This window comes from Trematomus bernacchii, unplaced genomic scaffold (assembly GCF_902827165.1).
Source record: "Trematomus bernacchii unplaced genomic scaffold, fTreBer1.1, whole genome shotgun sequence".
NCBI lineage: Eukaryota > Metazoa > Chordata > Actinopteri > Perciformes > Nototheniidae > Trematomus > Trematomus bernacchii.
The window spans coordinates 2,850,128-2,870,280 of record NW_022987851.1 but is presented as its reverse complement, the minus strand read 5'-3'; the positions used below and the strand labels follow the sequence as shown (position 1 = coordinate 2,870,280).

General features: G+C 39.9%; 1 protein-coding gene across 2 annotated transcripts in view; it reads left to right on the top strand.

The window, feature by feature from the left end:
- The window catches only part of sorl1 (sortilin-related receptor, L(DLR class) A repeats containing), a 102,705-nt gene that overhangs the window by 64,413 nt on the left and 18,139 nt on the right, over window positions 1-20,153 (top strand). For both annotated transcript variants that reach the window (XM_034113378.1, XM_034113377.1), the window contains exons 14-30: window positions 1,291-1,477; window positions 2,381-2,509; window positions 3,795-3,880; window positions 9,339-9,511; window positions 10,390-10,521; window positions 11,092-11,183; window positions 12,446-12,692; window positions 12,824-12,962; window positions 13,830-14,003; window positions 15,048-15,161; window positions 15,663-15,785; window positions 16,224-16,343; window positions 17,009-17,134; window positions 17,870-17,977; window positions 18,191-18,322; window positions 19,312-19,443; window positions 19,578-19,712. In XM_034113378.1, the coding sequence (XP_033969269.1) occupies window positions 1,291-1,477; window positions 2,381-2,509; window positions 3,795-3,880; window positions 9,339-9,511; window positions 10,390-10,521; window positions 11,092-11,183; window positions 12,446-12,692; window positions 12,824-12,962; window positions 13,830-14,003; window positions 15,048-15,161; window positions 15,663-15,785; window positions 16,224-16,343; window positions 17,009-17,134; window positions 17,870-17,977; window positions 18,191-18,322; window positions 19,312-19,443; window positions 19,578-19,712 (2,349 nt within the window). The remainder of the gene's footprint in view (window positions 1-1,290; window positions 1,478-2,380; window positions 2,510-3,794; window positions 3,881-9,338; window positions 9,512-10,389; window positions 10,522-11,091; window positions 11,184-12,445; window positions 12,693-12,823; window positions 12,963-13,829; window positions 14,004-15,047; window positions 15,162-15,662; window positions 15,786-16,223; window positions 16,344-17,008; window positions 17,135-17,869; window positions 17,978-18,190; window positions 18,323-19,311; window positions 19,444-19,577; window positions 19,713-20,153) is intronic.

The following is a 20,153-nucleotide window of genomic DNA, read 5'->3' as shown; positions in this document are numbered from 1 at the left end:
TAGCGTCTGCAAAAAATGTAATTAGAATTCTTAATTTGTATGCTTACTCGGAGAGAGTCATGCTTACGTCTGTCCTATTTTCGTGAACAGAATATCTCAGGAATGCCAAGAGGGAATTCCTTTAAATTTGGCACAATCATCATCTTTGGCTCAAGGATGGACTAATTGGACACAGTTGCTAGCCTGTTAGCCATGGGGCAACTTTAAAAAAAAAACAGTTTAGTCAGGGTTAGGGTTACGGAAGGACAGGTCTCAGTTAGTTACACTTGTTTTGAGAATATATTACAACTACAGGAGTCTACATCATTAGATGATCATACATTTTATTAGAAAAATCATCCTAGAGTGTATGTTTAGCATAATTATACTAGCAACAGTTAAAAAACAGTAAATGTTAGTATGAGTTGGACCATGTAAAAACATAGAGATGGAAAATGAAGAATACACAGGGTGTCCGCGGGGTCTTAAAAAGTATTAAAAGTTGATAAATCAATTTAGCAAAAATGAAGGCTATTAAAAAGTATTAAACGGCATTTCCCAAGGTATTACATGTTGTAGCTTGTTTTCAATAAGTATATGAATTGTCCAAAGAGGTTGTATTCTACAGTCTGCCTGAATGTAATCATTGCGTAGGTGTGTAGTGTGATTCTGTGTAGTTTATTTATGGCATCCTGTTGGATTTGACGTCATCTGAACGGACATCGCGCGCTCACTGCTTGATAGCGCGCGAAGGTCCGTTTACGCCGGTTGTTAAACAACATCGTTATGGGGAAATGCAAGTTTGCGTCCAAATGGTTGGAAGATAAGGAGGAAGGACAATCAATACTGTATATAGTCAATGTGAGGTCAAGTGTGTCGCCAAGGTAACCGGTTAAAACTCAAAGTGGCGATGAGGTCTTAAAATGTATGGAAAGGGTCTTAAAGAAGGTCTTAAAAGGTATTACATTTGACTTCAGGATTCCTGCATACCCTGATACAGAATGTGTGAGGTTTGTGCTCCATACAATTTACACTATAATAAAATAAGTAAGAATAAAAACTATCTTGAGCAAAAGGTAAATACTACAAATATACTATTAGGTAAAGGAGCTACAATAAATGGTTACCTCAAGAGTTGTGAAACTGTTAATTACAGCTACTGTACTACATGGATATTTCCTCACTTTAAGTCCTCTACAGGGCCATCAGAAAAGAAAACTGAAGACTGATCTACAAATGGACATCCAAGAATATTAGCAATTAAGTCAGAGAATGTCAAATATCTACAGTACCCTTCTGTCTTTTCTCCAGGTGTGCCGTGTTTGGACGCGGACTACAAGCGCTGGTCTCCGTCAGACGAGCACGGTAACGAGTGTCTGCTGGGCAGAGAGGTGACGTACAAGAGACGCGCTCCCCATGCTACATGCTTCAACGGAGAGGACTTCGACCGGCCCGTCACCATCGCTAACTGCTCCTGCACCCGCCAGGACTACGAATGGTGAGGGACACACAGCAGCCCAAAGCATGCATGTTCATTATCAATGTTCATAGTGGAGGTATTGTCTGTGTCTCATGAGTCACTGAAATGGAAACATTGGTGTTTTTAGCATGTCGGTAAGGGGATGGGATTTTAAGAAAGGAACACACCTGTAATTTTTAAACAAATCTGCAAATACATTTATCATCAGTCACGAAAAACTCTTCTATTCAATTATTATTAATGTGGCACAGTTTTTTAATTGGTAAATAAATATTTTACTCAAGAATTAAATACATTAACAATAATGGTAATAATACACTTCATTTGTGTAAATACACATGAAATAAACATAAAAACAAGGATAGAACACCACATTAATTGGCAATATATGGATAAAATATACACACTTAATAGCAATTTTAAAACTAAGATAAAAAATTCAAAACAAGATAATAAAGTATACATATATTATATACAGATTTCATATAACAAGATGGATGATAAACCCACATAATAATAATAATAATAATAATAATAATAATACAATTAGATATATATTATATACAAATAGCATATTTGCAGTTCCATATAGCTAATCCTCCAACACCATATTAAAATATCTGGCATAAACGGACATAAGAGTAAAACAAATCAAACATCTATATCATTAGCTGTAATGTGAGTGGGACCTCTGTGGTGGATGGCACCGACTTTCAATGCAACTGCACTCCTGGCAAACCCAGACGTTGGTCAAAGCCTGCTCTGCACATTTGTATTGCTCCTGGAGCTCCCATCACCGCTCATAATGAGTCTGTTTAAGATGCACATCAGGTGCTGCCTTTAATCACACGCTAACTTTTCCCCTCTCCCAACCCATCTTCCTCCTCCTCCTCCTCCTCCTCCTCCTCCTCCTCCTTCCAGTGACTACGGCTTCAAGCTAAGTGAAGACTTGTCCCTGCAGGTGTGTGTGCCCGACCCCGAGTTCTCCGGGGACCTCTACGCTCCCCCAGTGCCGTGTCCTATCGGGACCACCTACCGCCGCAGCAAAGGGTAACCTGCTATTATTATTATCAGTATTATTATCAGTATTATTACAAATGTGCAGAGTGAGATTTCTTTGTGTGGTCTATTAGCATAATGTGGGCATCTGCAGCACTACTACATTCCCTTTTAACATGAGTAAGCCTATGAGTTGTTTATTTATAGAGTTGTATTTATTTATTCTCCTTTTAGAGTTGTATTGACCTTTTGTCCATTTTTATTCCCAACACCTTTTTTTGTGTGTCATGGACCCTAAATAAATGCCTTGATGCCCATTGAATCCTAATTAGGCTAAATCGAGAACCATGAATAACATTTGTTTTGCTCATAAACCTGTAGTACTGTAACAGGAGTGTTGTGTGGAACAGAGGTTAATGGATCAAGCTGCCAGGGACTGCAGATGAACATTTGCCTTTGTGGTTAAATCTGGCACATTTACATGATGGACTCAAAAACCTGTGTTAGTGAATGTTCACTTTATTTATCATGAATAAATGCTTAAAAACATATAAAATAATGACACCTAAGCTTGAAGGGAAAAATCTAAGTGAATCGTCTACACCTATAGATAAAAGATAGAATTAGCTTTGGTGTAGGGTGATGCAAACATCAACACATAAGTTGTAAGAGAAGATCAATATAACGATTTAAAAAAGGAAATATAACGATTTGAAAGAGAAATTTAAGGCTTTAAAAAGGAAATGTAAAAAGAAAATAATTTAGAAAACTATTTAACTTTCAAAAGAATAAAGGCACACATTAACACCAAATGAACATATAGAACAACAAAGAAACTACTTAGTACAAGGAATAAGTGACAAACTGCAGTATATTATATTTTAAAGTGGAGGCTGTGCAGATTTTGAGAGAGGTACGGATATATAGAAATGTGCAAAAATATTCAGAGGGATGAACATGGCTCACAGTTTTAAAAAAGAAGTGTGGAGAACACCAAAATAAACCAGTCTGTGAACAGACATGAGCTCCTGTGTCTTCTTTGATCAATCTTAAGTACGAGGTTCATATTTGTGTTTTACCATGTTTCTCTTTCATTTATCCAGTTGGCTTGTGGTCAATATGTTCACATTTGAACCTCACCTTGTGCTTTATTTTGATAATTAGGATCAACAGTCATCACCTTTCATACTTTTCATCTATTGTCACTACCTGAGAATTCCCCAGAATGCAAAGCAGCCTTTGTCATTTTTGATACTGATATGCAGAGCAGTGATGTTGTGTTGTGTGAGAGCTCCACCAAGTGTCCAACTGAGGGAACGTGTCTGTGTTGCTGCAGCTACAGGAGGGTCCCCGGAGACAGCTGCAGTGGGGGGGACGTGGAGTCCAGGCTGGATGGAGAGATGCTGCCCTGTCCTGTCGGAGGTAAACCTGCACAGCATACATCTGAGGAAATCATGCTGTTCTACATTTCACTCTCAGGAGAATTACATAGCTTTATTGTATCTACTGTAGGAATAGAGGAATCTCCTACATATACTGTATGTTGAAATAACTATTTGAAAACATGACATTTCATACACTGCTGATTTTGTTTTTAAAGCTTTGTTTATTACATAGGTTAGAGATAGTTCAGATGTTTTAAAGTGAGGTTCTACTCACTCACAATTTTTAATTAAAGCCGATGCAGTAGCAATAACACCAATTTGGCTTAATTAAAGCTAATGTAACTGCAGGATTATTGCTTTTTGGGTTGGTATCTGCATGGTGTAAACTAAGTGTAATGTATTATCTATAGTCAGGGGTGCACATAACTGATACGCAGATACGCATGCGCGGCAACAATCTGAAATGCGTACCGTCACTTGTGTCACAAAGCGCATTTGCGTACCGACGTACTTGTGAAGCTTTTCCAGAAGGCGGTTAGATCACCGGTCTCCGTGTGCACAGACAGGGCTGCTGTTAACGTCGGTCTGTACAGCAGCACTGCGCTAAAACAGCTGATCACAACGTTCACACGCTCTGTGGTCACGAAGCTCTGTACTCCACTACCACATCCCCCCCCCCCTTGACATTCGCGAAGCTCTGTACTCCACTACCACCATCCCCCCCCCCCGTTGACATTCGCGGAAGCTCTGTACTCCACAACCACCCCCCCCTCACCAAGTTGGAAGAAACAGACAGAACTTCCAGCAAAGCAGCTAAACAATAAACTGCTTTGGACAGGGCATCAGCAACATGTATTGTAGACACCTAACCTAAAGTCACATGAAAAAAATAAAAGTGTATGCCTCATTACATATATTTTCTCCACTGAAGCCTGCATCGAGCCGTTTCCTATGCTCTCTTAAAGCCACCAGACAAAAAGCCGCAGTAAACAGAAACCACTTCTGAGTTCTTTGTGGTAAAATGACTGTTTTTGTCAGTGGGAACTGGTTTCCTTGAAGAGAGAATCAATAACTGCTTCAGTTACACTCCAATAAGGGGTGAGGTTAACTAGTGTTGAGATTTTAAGTCTTCTCAAATATGTTTCCCTGCTGCCCCTTGCCACAGCAGCATGTTACTTAGCCTCCATGCTACTCCTCTTTGTTCCTCTAACCCATCTGCTCTAGGTCATATGTCTTTGAATGCACCACGTACACCAAAGCAAATTCCTCGTATGTGTAAACCCACTTGGTAATAAAAATGATTCTGATATGTCTATGGAGTTAGCAATTACAATCCTACTATCAGTGGTGTTAGGTATTGAAGTACATTTAATCAAGTATTATACCTAAGTACGATTTTGCAGTACTTAGTTAATTGCAGTAATTTTATGCTACTTTATACTTCTATATGGAAGCCAATATTGTACTTTTTACTCCACTACTAAGTGAGTTACTAGTAACTTTGCAAATTAGGATTATTTGCTAATAAGACATATAAATAAACAAATAAATCAACTATGATATATAATTATAAGTAAAGATGTCCAGCAGTAGACAATAAAGTAAGAAAAGTACCTCCACCTTTACCACAGCACAGAATTAGTTAGAACAGAAAACCAGCGAACTGTGAATGACAACTGGAATATGCTCCGAGACTAACTGTTTTCACAGATGGATAAGCATATCCCGACCAAGTTCACTACCACACGGCACAACCTGCCCTGGCTCACTCACTGCATGAAACGCCAAATGAAAAATAAAATTAAGTTATACAACAAAGCCAAGCGATCAGGCAAAACTCGTGATTGGAAAAACTTCCGCAAACAAAAGAAACATGTTCAAAATAACCTTTGCAGTGCACACTGGGACTATATCGAAAACACACTCACCCAGAGTCTTGCTGAAAACAACACCAGACTATTCTGGAAATATGTCAAAGAGTGTGGAGCGGACAACATTGGAATCTCCCCTATTCGAGAGGGTGAAGACAAGGCTGAACTAATCAACAAACAATTTAAATCTGTATTTACTAAGGATGATGGTAGCCAGCCCTCTATATCAGGAGATCCAGCCCCGCAGATAGAAGACCTGATCATCACGACTGAAGGAGTGACCAAACTACTGGCAAATATTAAGATCAACAAGGCTAGCGGCCCAGATGGTCTAACCAATCGCATACTCAAAATGCTGGCCCCCCAAATAGGCCCACTGCTCAAGTGCATATTCACGCAGTCACTGCAGACAGAAAATCTACCCGATGACTGGCTGCAGGCAAACGTTACGCCTATATTCAAGAAAGGGGACCGGCACACAACCGCAAATTACAGACCAGTTTCCCTGACAGTAGTATGTTGTAAACTCCTGGAACACATCATTTGTAAACACCTGTTGAATCACCTGGAAAGGCATAATGTCCTCACCCCGTTCCAGCATGTATTTCGACAAAACCATTCGTGTGAAACTCAACTCCTAGACACAATGCATGACCTGGCAAAATATCATGACCAGAAAATGCAAGTCGATGTGGCAATCCTTGATTTCTCAAAGGCTTTCGACACGGTCCCACATAAGTATGGGCTCAGAACAGTCTCATAATACACACATGCACACAGAAGGATTCACACTTGTATTTCATGATCTGCAAAAGGATTCACACTTGTATTTCCGGATCCACACTTGTGTTTTTCAATGCACACACAAATGTGTTCCGTTTCATATTCATGTAAATAAAATCCAAACACAGAAAAAAGTTTTACATATGTATTTTTGATCCTCACATATTTGTTTTCCGTTTAAAACCGCTGCACCGGCAAACACAACCCGCTTTCTGTGCATGGATCGCTGTGCATTCGTGTGTGGGTTTTTTGAGACTCCCCTGACGGTCACCCGATTCGTACTTGTAATTTCTTTCATCTATAGCCAATCAGATGTCTCCTCCAGTCTAAGCCAATCACATGAGCGCGCCCCCACGAGGGTAGGATTTCTTGCGTTCATGACACTTCATATACGCATTTTGCGCTGTCCGAGCAGGGTTTCCGCGGACAGAATTTATTTTACCGGACAAATTTGAAACTTACCGGTCATGTTTCAATAATAATAAGAAGAAGAAGAAGAATTGTGTAGCAGAGTTTCCGTTAGCAGGTAATTACCGGACTATGACCGGATATGGCTAATAACACGGGAGTAAGGATCATCTCTTTTCCTCTCTCCCTCCCTCTCTCCTGACAGCTCGTCAGTTTCTCATGCAGCTCGCTAAAACTTCACTCGCGTTTATGTCCATATCGATCAGATCCAGCTCTCCTGTTCGGCCTTTATAGAGAGCACCGATCAAACTATTAAGAGTGAATATCGGCCGATAATGACCGGCGGGGCTCCCCCCGTTGACAGTTCACTGTCTAGCACTGGCTTCGTAGTGCACTGATCGATTAGGCTAAGCTAACCTGTAGCTGCTCCCTCCACACTCACAACAACTTCATACAGACATAAATAAAGCAGCTGTATTCGCCATACAGGAAACACACATTTAAAACGGTTTTGCCTGCCGTTTTTATGTACACAAGCATTCATTAATGGTTCGGAAAGTGGCACTGTACCTTAATAATATAAAGGCTTGTATTTGCGTGCATTTCCTGCTCGGAAAGTGGCAATGTACTGAGAGTGGAGGTGTCCTGAGATTAGCGCCTGCAGGCAGGCTCCATGGACCTGTCAGCTCCGGACAGCGCAAAATGCGTACATGAAGCGCTACGTCATGAACGCAAGAAATCTACCCTCGTGGGGGCGCGCTCATGTGATTGGCTTAGAATTGAGGAGACATCTGATTGGCTATAGATAGAAACAATTACAAGTACGAATCGGGTGACCGTCAGGGGAGTCTCAAAAAACCCACACACGAATGCACAGCGATCCATGCACAGAAAGCGGTTTGTGTTTGTAGGTTCAGAGGTTTTAAACGGAAAACAAATATGTGAGGATCAAAAATACATATGTAAAACTTTTTTCTGTATTTGGATTTTATTTACATGTATATGAAACGGAACACATTTGTGTGTGCATTGAAAAACACAAGTGTGGATCCGGAAATACAAGTGTGAATCCTTTTGCAGATCATGAAATACAAGTGTGAATCCTTCTGTGTGCATGTGTGTAATATGAGACTGTTCTGAGCCCATACATAAGAGCCTGTTGCAAAAGCTGGCCCACATGGGTATAACCGGCCCAATACTTGATTGGACCACAACCTTTCTCATGCAAAGAAGCCAACAAGTAGTCGTAGAAGGGGTGAAATCAAGTACAGTTCACGTTGACTCTGGTGTCCCACAAGGCACTGTGTTGGGTTCATTGCTTTTCCTATGCTACATTAATGACCTGCCGTCACATGTAGCATCCACAGTGCGGTTATTCGCGGATTAAGTGCTATGTCCTACGAACAAGCAGATGAACAAACCCGCACACTAAAAACTATACTCTAGGTGTTAAAAGAGGTGACCCACCAGCCTTATCTTGGGGTAGAAATTCATAATAATCTGAAGTTTGGCCAACACATTGGCCAAATTGTAACACAGGCAAACCGTTCGCTCGGCTTCCTATGCCGGAACCTGCAACGTTGTCCCCAGAAACTGAAGGAGACAGCTTTTGTGGCCCTAGTACGCTCTAAACTAGAGTACGCCAGCTCGGTCTGGGACCCCTACACTGATAAAGACAGTGATGCCCTGGAATCAGTACAAAGAAGAGGTGCAAGATTCATTTTTGGAGATTATGAATGGGACAGCAGTGTCACAGAAATGCTCAAGCGGTTGAACTGGGTGGAATTGAGTGAAAGGCGGTGATTGGCTCGTTTGGTTCTCTTCTTCAAGATTGTCCATAACATCTCAGCCATTGATGCATCAATGTACCTAGAGCCAGCTAGAAGTGCAACCCGCAAAGCCAACTCTTTGAACTTCGAGCGAATCTTCGCTACTAGTGACACTCTTAAATACTCTTTCTTTCCGAGAACAATCAGAGAGTGGAACTTGCTACCAGAAGAAGCTGTCATCGCAGTGTCCGTGGAGTGCTTCCGGCAAACTTTAAGAGACATTTAGCGGGGATCATCCATCCCCCACTGAGCGTGATACCTCTGGGTTCTGCTCAGTATTAATCCAGATCCAGATCCAGACCAGCTGTGATGAACACATTAATGCATCATTAATATAATCCAGTACTTTGATATATATATGATTCTTAAATTGGACATTACGCACAATAAGTACTTTCACTTTTGGTACTTTAAGTATAATTTAATGCAAATGCTTTTGTACTTTTACTTGTAACAGAGTATTTTTACACTGTTGTATTTCTACTTTAAGTAAAATATCTGGGTTACACCCCTGCCTACTATCCCTCTCACACACTCATGATCATGTCAGTACTTTCCTCACAAACACTTGATGATGTGTGTCCTGTCTCCTGTGCTCCTGCAGAGAGTAACGAGTTCATCCTGTACGCGGTGAGGAACTCCATCCATCGCTACGACCTGGCTACGGGCACGGACCAGGCGCTGCCTCTGAGCGGGCTCAGGGAGGCCGTGGCTCTGGACTTTGACTACGACAGGAACTGCCTGTACTGGGCGGACATCTCTCTGGACACCATACAGGTGTGTGAGGAGTTCAAGAATAAAGAATACCTTCATTATCTCTTTGGTTTTGTGTCAGTTGCTCCATTTAAGAATGACATTTAAAAAAAAAAAGGATAAATAAAATATAGAATAAGAATGAATATACATAAGAAGTAAGAATGTGCAATAAAAAGAGAAAATAAAATAAAGGTATTTATACAAACATAAGAAGTCAAAGTTGAATGTTTAATTAAAGACAAAATAAAATTGATTAAAAGTATCATTAAAAACTTTAGAATTTCAAGTAAAAATGTGCACAGTGTACTACAATATCCATTTTAGAAATGAAATAAATTAAAGCTAAAATAATAAGAAAAATAAAAAATATATATACATACAAGAAGTTAAGAAGAAGTTAAAGTAAAAATGTGCGATAAAAAGGTAAAATAAAATAAAGGTATTTATACAATTATAAGAAGTCACATGTCCAATAAAGATAGAATAAAATAGAAAATATATAGAATGTATCGAAACATAAGAAGTGAAAATAAAAATGAACACATTGTACTACAAAATATAACATGTGCATTACAACCTATACAGTGATATATTCATGATATATAAATGCTGAATTGTGCTGTTTGAAGGGTTTGGCTGCTGATAGTAAAGTAGTGCCAGTCTGTTTCCAGAATAGTTTGTTTACAGTTCACACACCAGCTTGTTATGTCAATGTGAGAGCTGTGACTTGTGAGGAGCTTGTTCATCAGAAACACTTTTTTTTAAAATGCCATCCCGTTAATTTGGGATGCTTACTCACTTGTGAAAGAAATGTTACTATGTCTTCCATATTTAGCCAGATACAGATATGATCACAGAGGACGCACATTATCAAGCCGTCTGTCTCCTCTCTCCTGCAGCGTCTGTGTCTGAACGGCAGCACAGGTCAGGAGGTGGTGGTGAGGAAAGACCTGCAGAACGTGGAGGCTCTGACCTTTGACCCCGTCAGCAGACTGCTATACTGGGTTGATGCTGGCGCCCAGACCATTGAGGTAAATAAGTGTGTGTGTGTGTGTGTGTGTACGACTTTTCACTCTGAAGATGCTGTTTGATTAAAAAAAATGTACTTCTCTTAATTGTTCAGTGTAGCAATTATTCATTGATTAGGTGTCACTTGGTCACATTATATGGAAGCTTGGGTTTTCATTATAGAAACTGACACATTTTGATACAAATATTCCTATAAAAAAAATAAAAAGCCCTCAAAAACAATAAAAAGGTGTGTTGTTATACAATGCTGCATTGATTTGATTTGATTTGAGTCATTGGGTCACATGATTTAAAAGAAAGACTTTTTAGGATATTTGTTGGGCCAAAGAGTGCATTTGTTAGAGATACAGAGGTGAAGGGAGGAGATGGAGGGGGGTGACATACTGCATATGGGCCGGCAGCCAAAATCAAGACTTTTCAGAAAAAAAGGATATCATATAAGACAGAAAATTATTGAAATTGAATTAAAGAGGTCTGTCCTGCTTATATAATCCCTGCACTCATTTGATGTTCAGGTTCTGAGTGGTCTCAGTGAAATTGGTGAACCTGTTTTACTTGTGTTGTGTCTGAAGGTGTCTAACCCTGACGGCGACCTGCGTCACACTCTGCTCAACTCCTCTGTCCTGGAACATCCCAGAGCTCTGGTCCTGCTGCCTGGAGAGAGGTAACGCACGCACACGCACACGCACACGCACACGCACACGCACACGCACACACACACTATGATTTCCTGATGATCCTTGTTTAAAGGCAGTTTCTGAATATGTGCTGCATGGTCTCCGTGGATTGAGCACTTTAATAATTTTGCAGTATCTATGAAGGCACCTTGACCTGCTTTAATCATGAAAGTCTCCCTTTTTTTTATTTATCTGTAATCTAAATAAATATTACACGACATCACCAGTTACCAAAACACCTTGCTATCAATATTAAGCTGACTGAAGGGACTTTAAATGAACTCTGAATCACACTTTTGAGGAAGGGATGACCAGACAAAATGTCAACACTTTCCAAACTGTTGTAACATCAACTCACATGCACCATAACAAAGAGTTGGTTCCGCTTCTGCAAATATAATTCTGCTTTTATTTAAGATGAGTTCAGCTGTTCCACACTGGTATTTATTTTCCCATCAATTACTTGCTATTGTTTTAGTTTAGGTCCAAACATCTGAATGTATTTATTTTTGGCTCACTGCACTCTCTTCCTCTTACTTTCACGTCTGGTTTATAAAATGCATTTTTATTCACAAAGGAAATTTTTTTGAAATGATGTTTACAGAGTGATATGCAGGCTTAAAAGCAAAGCAAATGTAATAGAAAGATAAAAGACAGTCATTTATTTTAAGCTCTTTATTTCAAACGAGTTTTAAAAGAAAAAACACAGATATTTGATTCCAAATTGGAGGATATTTAATGATTGTGTGGCACTAACGTCATATGCCAGGTCAATAATAATAGAATCAGCAAGGCTGCTCAGTGATTATAACAAAAAAACCTATAAAAAAAACCCCATCATTGAACTCTTTTGTTTACTTCTGTGACATGGTGACATCACTATGTAACACTCGAGCACCTATTGGCTAGCGCTCCAATACATTGTAGGTGATAGGCTAAGGGGCGGGATATCCCTAAGCGGTTGACAACACAACAGTCTCGGCCAGCTAACCAATCAGAGTTTCAGACAGAGGGTGAAAAGAGCTGCTGCAGCACAGGCAGTATGAGAAGAATAAAGACCTTTTTGAACAATAAAGCATGGAGACATGTCCCAGTAGAGGCACAAAATACAAATATGAATCCCGAAAAATACATAATATGTCTTCTTTGAAGTGTCTGTTTTAATGCTTTTCCCATGAGGACAGTTAAACAATACATAATGTTCTGAATTTAGAAAATAAATCATGTTAATACTGTATCCGTTCCTCAGTCTGATGTTCTGGACCGACTGGGGGGACAGAGCGGCCGGTGTTTACCGGAGCTACATGGACGGAACCAATGTGTCCTGCATCGTGTCGGAGGGCGTCCGCTGGCCCAACGGGATCACAGCTGACGACCACTGGCTGTACTGGACCGAGGCCTACAGCGACCGCATCGAGAGGGCCGACTTCATGGGGGGCCAGAGGACTGTTCTCATTGGGGGGCTGCCCCATCCGTATGCCATTGCAGTCTTCAAGGTGACATTGTTCATACAACACATAAAAAAAGTCTTCTAACTTTTCTACAGTCTTGTATCAGAAAAAGTTTAATGTTCAATGTCCTCGCTAAGTATCAGTTTTTACAAGTTTGTGTTGGATGCTGTTTCCAGAATGACCTGTACTGGGACGACTGGTCCAGGATGGGGATCTTCAAAGCTCCAAAGGCGGGTTCCCAGAGCAACGAGCTGATTGTTGGCAGACTCACCGGGGTCATGGACCTCAAGATCTTCTACAAGGGGAAGAACAGGGGTGAGGAACAGAGAGTACACTCATGTCCACAAAGTTTGAAAGCTTAGCAAGAATTGTGAGAAATGAATCATGGTAACTAACAGTTGGTATACTTTTGACTTCAGTAAATATACCCTGTTTCTATTAAGGCAAATAGTCAATGATAGGAATAAATAATCTCCAAAAACAGACTCTGCATATCACTTTTTAGTCCGAGTTGTGTTGACCAATCAAAATGGGGCAGGTAAACAGTCATTACAAATAAAATAAGAGACAGACTGCATTAGCCCAAATGCAACTTGAAAAGTATTGATATTGTCTGACAATGATTTAACTGGTAAACCACTTATTATTGGAGAAATCAGTTTGTGCACGTTGTCGCTCAACTCTTGGCTTCATATATTCACTGGCTCACATCAGAATCGCAGAAATGTAGCCCGTTGCCCCAAGACAGATAGTCGATGGGTTCCAGGATTAAGGTAGAAAAAGACCTGTCAGGATTTCTGCTTAGAGATTTTCTAAATGTATTAAAAATGTCCCGTGTGCAGGATTTACGGGGATTTATTTTCAGAAATTGAATCAAACATTCATAAATATGTTTTCAAGTGTGTAATCACATGAAAATAAGAATGGTTGTCTGGTAGCAGGTGCCATGTTCATATAAGCCCACCACGAACTAACAAACCGTGGGTCTAAAGAGAGACTTTTAAATGTAACTTTACTTTAAGGCCACAGTGGGTTCTCTGCAGGCTTGGAAAGGGAGGAATAAGCGGAGGTGAATTCAGTTGGATGCAATCTGTAGATGCTAGATGCAACTGTATCCTCTACACAGCTCCTTTAAACAAATGTAGTAGTGCTGAAACTGAGGTCTGGATCTCTTGTCCCCAGGTCACAACGCCTGTGCTGACCACCCGTGCAGCCTGCTGTGTCTGCCTCAGCCCGGCCATCGGCACACCTGCGTCTGCCCCGACGGAGCCCCCACCATCACCCTGCCTAACGGAGAGGTGCAGTGCCAGTGTCCCACCGGATACCTGCTGAAAAACAACACCTGCATCAAGACGGGTGAGACACATACTGAGCACTCATTGTGATCTTTTGCTGTAAGATGTATGATCTTGTCTCTGTAAAAATGAGGCCTTAATTTCACAGGGAGGTGATCTGGTTTACCCTCTAGGACCTGTAGGATGGCTTGTGACTCAAGCCAACTTTACTGTCTTTAAAAGCCTGTTTTAAGATCAGACTCAATATATAATATAAAAGAAACCTAAGAAATCTGTTGGTAGCAACTGTTTCATGCTAGCTAATGAAAGTGGAGACTGAGGCTTTCAGAGGATCTAGTATGATCTAGTATAGTATGGCTCAGGTATTGATAATAAAGGAGTTTCTGAGTAGTTTCCAGAACACCATCCAATCTTGCAGGAAGGCACAAATGTACAACACAAATGGCATTGCTGTCTCAAGGTGGTATTTCTGAGGAATTTTGACCATTTTAATACATTTTCGAGTAACCGAAAATGCTTAAATGTTATGGTATCAACCCAAAACTTTCTGTGGCAACTTATAAGACATAAAAAGGCATGGGGATGATCATCATGTACTTCAATCGTAATGCTCCAAACCCTTACTTAAAACTTTTACATTTGAATAAGCCACTAACTAGGGCTGCACGAATAATCTAATACAATCATAATATGAGCCTCTGCGATTGTTGAACCACAAAACGCTGCAACTTAATTCGAAAATGTGCATTTGACATATTTTCTGTTTATGTGCACGTTGATTATCATTTACGCCCACGCTGCATGGCCGTCCTGTCAGCTTCTGTTTAGTCCTTGAAGCCTGTGCCTTGTTGGTCACATGACTATCCGCTGTGCAGAGCCAGAGACCAGTTTAAATGGTTGCTAATGCTATCAGCTGCTAGACGCTGAACTAGTGACATTTTCTTAAATCCGTGCAGCCCTATCACTAACCAAAACCACAATGTTTATTAGAGATGTATATAAACCAAAACTGCTTTCAGATGATGTAAGCCACTTCTTTGGGTCATATACTGTTAAGTCTGTATGGATCTCTAGGGTAAATATGCTCATTCTTTCCTCCAAATAGAGCACAGCTGTTTGCCCAACCAGTACCGCTGCTCTAACGGCCGCTGCATCAGCAGCATCTGGAAGTGCGACAGCGACAACGACTGCGGAGACATGAGTGATGAACTGGAGTGTCGTGAGTACTCAGCCACTTCTCTCGTTATGCAGACAAGAGCTCTTTCTACATTAACAACAAACAACTAAAATGTTGTCCTTGTTTAGCCACTGTGGTGGACATTTATTTATCAAATGTGGATAGAGAATCAAACCATTCAGCTGTCTTTGTCGTATTTTATTTAGTGAAAGACGAAGAGTCGAGTTTGGGTTGCATATTTAAACACAGAGAGAGAAGTAAGGGAGGGGTTGAGCTTGGTGATAATGAATGGAGCATTCTGGAAGTTTAGGGAGTTAGGGAGGTCATATCAGGATGTTCTCAGTTCACCTGAGTTGAAGGTCATACTGTTGGTGCACATGGAGTGTAACTAACAACATTGCAACAAATCTTCTTAATAAGGAATGTTCCCAAGCTTAGCTAAGAAGAGTGAGAAGTAGTAAATATAGATAAACATTAGCCAATAAGAATCACACAATGATATTATTAAAGTAAGTAAGTGAGTATAATATTTTTCTATTACAGCCACTACGACCTGTGACCCGTCCAACCAGTTCCGCTGCATGGCCTCGGGTTCCTGCATCCCTCTGGCCTTCAAATGTGACCATGAAGACGACTGTGGAGACAACAGTGATGAAGAGCACTGTGGTGAGATGGGGCTTTTTTTTTACTGCAGCCAGCAAATGTGAAACACTGTTATCATATACACTTTGTTATTAGTGTTCACAGAGTTTTTAGTGTTTAAAAAGATGATAATAGGCATAACAAAAGTGGAAAACTGTTATTATAAAAAAAGGTTGTTCCCCCCACAGTGAACGAATAATCAAACATAACATAGAAAAGTCCTAATAAATAAATATTCCATCACATTACCCACCAAATAAGCACTGATATTTGGTTGACTTCAAAAACTCAATCAATCCAATGTCAATCATATTCATTTTGATAGAAGATACATTTTTAGGTTGCTGACAAAATATGATGACAGACATTTAAAGCTTCATTCCAATACCATAATAGTGCTTTAAAAGTAAAATAATTCATAGTTTTTGCAAGTACTAACGATAGTGTTGTTGCATCTCTCAGACACTCACCAGTGCGGCCCTGGAGAGTTCACATGTGCTCGAGGTGTTTGTATCCGCGAGGCGTGGCGCTGCGACGGAGACAACGACTGCAGAGACTGGTCTGACGAGGCCAACTGCACAGGTGAGCGCTGGGTCACTGACTGTGTACAACATGAAAACAATAGCAATCTCATAAGCCATGAGAACGTTATATTTATTTGCGAAGGTAGAGATTTGTATTTGCTTATGCAAAAACTAAATTCATGCATCATCAAAGCATAGCCACTTGCACTAAGTGTGTATTGCAGTTAGAGTTGTAATTTTGTAAGGGAAATTATGATACATTTGTCAGCGCTTTGTTTTTCATGACTAGTATGACTTCATCAACAGTGAATGTTGCAAAAGGACAAACTAAAGTGTCGTTTAAACAACAACAAATATTTTTTTTAATCTCCAAAAAGGTGGAGATTACATATTATAGAATAGTATTTTTATTGGGGAAAAACTTAAGGATATTGTGACTCTACTGAAATGTTCAATATTATATTTTTCATTGACTAAAATTAGACTACAAAAGTTACAGGTATATTTGAGACTTAAATGGCCTGACATTTAGTTTCTATAACTTGACCAAGAAAACAAAAGGTTTAAATATGATACTTTTTTTAAAAGGCCAAAAGTCTGAATAAAACAATAGAGACACAAATTAAACTGCAAACACTACATTTCAGATTAAACAGGTTTAATGCTCTCATGTGTGAAGCTATTCTCTGTGTTACCCTTAAATCTCTTCCTGTTTGTCCCTAGTTGGCCACCATACATGTGAGGCCAGCAGCTTCCAGTGTCACACAGGTCACTGCATACCTCAGCGCTGGAAGTGTGACGGTGATGACGACTGCCAGGATGACTCGGACGAAGACCCCCGGCATTGTGGTAAGCTGAGTCACACACTCAACAGTGTCATCGTGACACATTTTAGACGTGTCAGACACACACTTAAATCTCAGCTGGATCCTGGGTGTGAGAGTGTTTATTTACTTCACAAACGAGGATTTCTGCTAAGAAAAAATGGTGCGTTCCACTTAGTACCAATAGCTGGAACTGCGGCCACAGCAACGTAACTTAAAGTAAACGGCAGCACTGATTGAGGTTTACTGTAACTGTGTAGTCTGTTCACATTTTCTTTTCCATCAACCAGCCTTTAAACACTGCCAGAGCCCATACCGTGTCCCCGTTAGTGTTTACTTCCTGGACTTCTTCTTCTGTGGATTCCTTTGACTTCCAGCGCTCTATCTTTCAACCATTTTCTCCTCTTGCACTCTTTTCCTTTACTTTACTGGGCACTTTAGCCATCATGAATCCAAAGTTTTGTGCTCTCCACAAATATAAAAATTATTGTTCAAAAAGTAATCCACAGGGTTTACTGATGGAGGAAAACAGCTGACGATTAATTGACCGGACTTCTTTCTGCGGATTGATATGACTGCACATAGTCCCTAGATCAGAGTGTCCTTCTTAGCAACGGTCTGCTAGCGAAATATAACAGACCTCTGGAATGTCCTAATTGACCAATCAGAATTGAGTATTTAATTAGGCTGTGTAATAAAATATATACACAGTCATGAAATGAAAGGTGATTAATAATATATTTCTGTGTGTTTCCATGAGGAACTAAATGTAACGGCTTCCTCTGCTCCAATCACACCTGCCTGCCGGCCACGGCGCACTGCAACGGCATCCAGGAGTGTTCAGACGGAGCTGATGAGCACAACTGTGGTGAGAGACCCCCGAATGTTAATAGATTTCTCTGTTTTAGGAGTTAATCAGTACTGTATTTGACACGTGCGTAACATTGACTTTTTCAATATGTATATGGAATATTTATCGGACCCTTAAATACCTGCAGAAATCCTTTAGAATAAGTGTGTTATAACTAGTGTTTACAAGTCCTTAGCATGATGGTTTCTGTCTTCTTTGTTTGACCCACAGACCCGCTGTGTACTCGCTACATGGAGTTTGTGTGCAGGAACCGAGCCCAGTGTCTGTTCCAGTCTCTGGTTTGTGACGGCATCAAACACTGTGAGGACGGATCTGACGAGGACGCAGACTACGCTGGATGTGGTGTGTTTCTTACCCTTATAATCCATGAATGTAACACTTTTTAGGGAAGTAACTCTAAAAAGCAGGACTTCAACTTATGGTGCAATGTACGGAACACTAATAATGCCGTGCATAAGGGAAAACATTTGAGGAGGAAGATTATCAATTTATTTAGCATTTGGAGAATTAAGGCACATTTTTTTTTAGAACTAAGTCTAAATGTTGTTAATAAAGGTAAACCTTTCAAGATTAAAGTATGAGTCTACGGAACACAAATTACTCGCATTAGTGAATAAACTGAAAGTTTGACTTAATTCTCAACGTTTCAACTCATATATTCAAAATCTCCCCAAAAAACATCCTCATTTACCCCCACCTTTTGCCTGGCCTTGATACTCTTTCGTATCAAGACGTATTTAGTTCCTGTAATAGTGCCTCTGGGATGTTTCTCGGTGCATATTTTTCTCATGATTCATTTCCTTAAAGTGAGGGATTTGACACAAATCGTGGGGAGTTTGAAACTTATTTAGTATCACTTTTCTGATCATGTCACTCTCATTCCTTCTGTTCCTCTTCCAAACTAAATGATACTGGATTCTTATCAAAAACAGACGTAAACTTTGCAAATATTGAAATAAATGTTAAGTCATGTGGTTTGTTGTATTTGTTTATTATAATAATATAAGAAACAAAACAAAAACAGGTGTTCGAATAAGCTGAAGGAAAAAAAAGTTTTACATTTGAAATTGTGCCTTAAATGTTTGTATCTTTTTCAAACACTTTTTTATTACCGTTTGACAAAAGTTGTAAAATAAAAAAATATAGCTACCACTAACTAACAAAAGGTAAGAATAGCAGTTTTTTTTACAAAATAAACCCTGTTCATACCTATACATCTTATTCTATTTCAAACCTATAATGCTATAAATACATACAAAAAAATTCTGTGTTGCTTTGTTCCTACAAACAGATTTCTGTAACCACTAATGTCCCTGTATGTGTTCTCTCAGCCACGCCAACTGAGTTTGGCAAAGTGTGTGATGCCTACACCTTCCAGTGTGCCAACGGAGTGTGTGTGAGCCTGGAGTGGAAGTGTGACGGCATGGACGACTGCGGGGATTACTCTGACGAAGCCAACTGTGGTACGGACGTGTTTGTTCACAAATAGAGAGGAACACGCATATCAAATGATTGCGTCATTTTTTCTAAAGAAGAGGAAGTGCAGCAATGTTTCAGCAGCAATATCAAGTGTTAACTTCTGCTGTGTGTGTTGCAGCGGCTCCCACCGAGGTCCCAGGCTGCTCCAGGTATTTCCAGTACGAGTGTAAAAATGACCGCTGTATTCCTACGTGGTGGAAATGTGACGGAGAAAACGACTGTGGGGACTGGTCTGATGAGGCACAGTGTACAGGTACACACACTAAGACTACACTAAGGCTTTTTAATTTGCACAGATACACACATATAAAAAGTTAGAAGTAAAGAAAAAGTTAGAATTGTACCTTGCCTATTAGATTTCAGTACTCATATGTTAAGAAGAAAGAGGATGAAGGAAAGAAAAAGTTATTTGAAATGTACAATTAATTAATTAATTTATTTGTTCCACTCATGGTACATTATTCACACAACACATGTTCACCTGGAGCAGTTCATAGCAAATGATTGAAAGGAGCAGGGAGAAGAAGCTGCCAGTTACTTCACAAACGTTTACAGTATTATAAAAGCAAACAAACAAAAACAATCAGAGTCAACGCAACAGTCTACCAGCAGCAAAACATATTGCCTCACATCTTCGCACTGTCTAATGATTCTTTATTTATACATTTCCTTAAAACAAAAGATGTTTGTACAG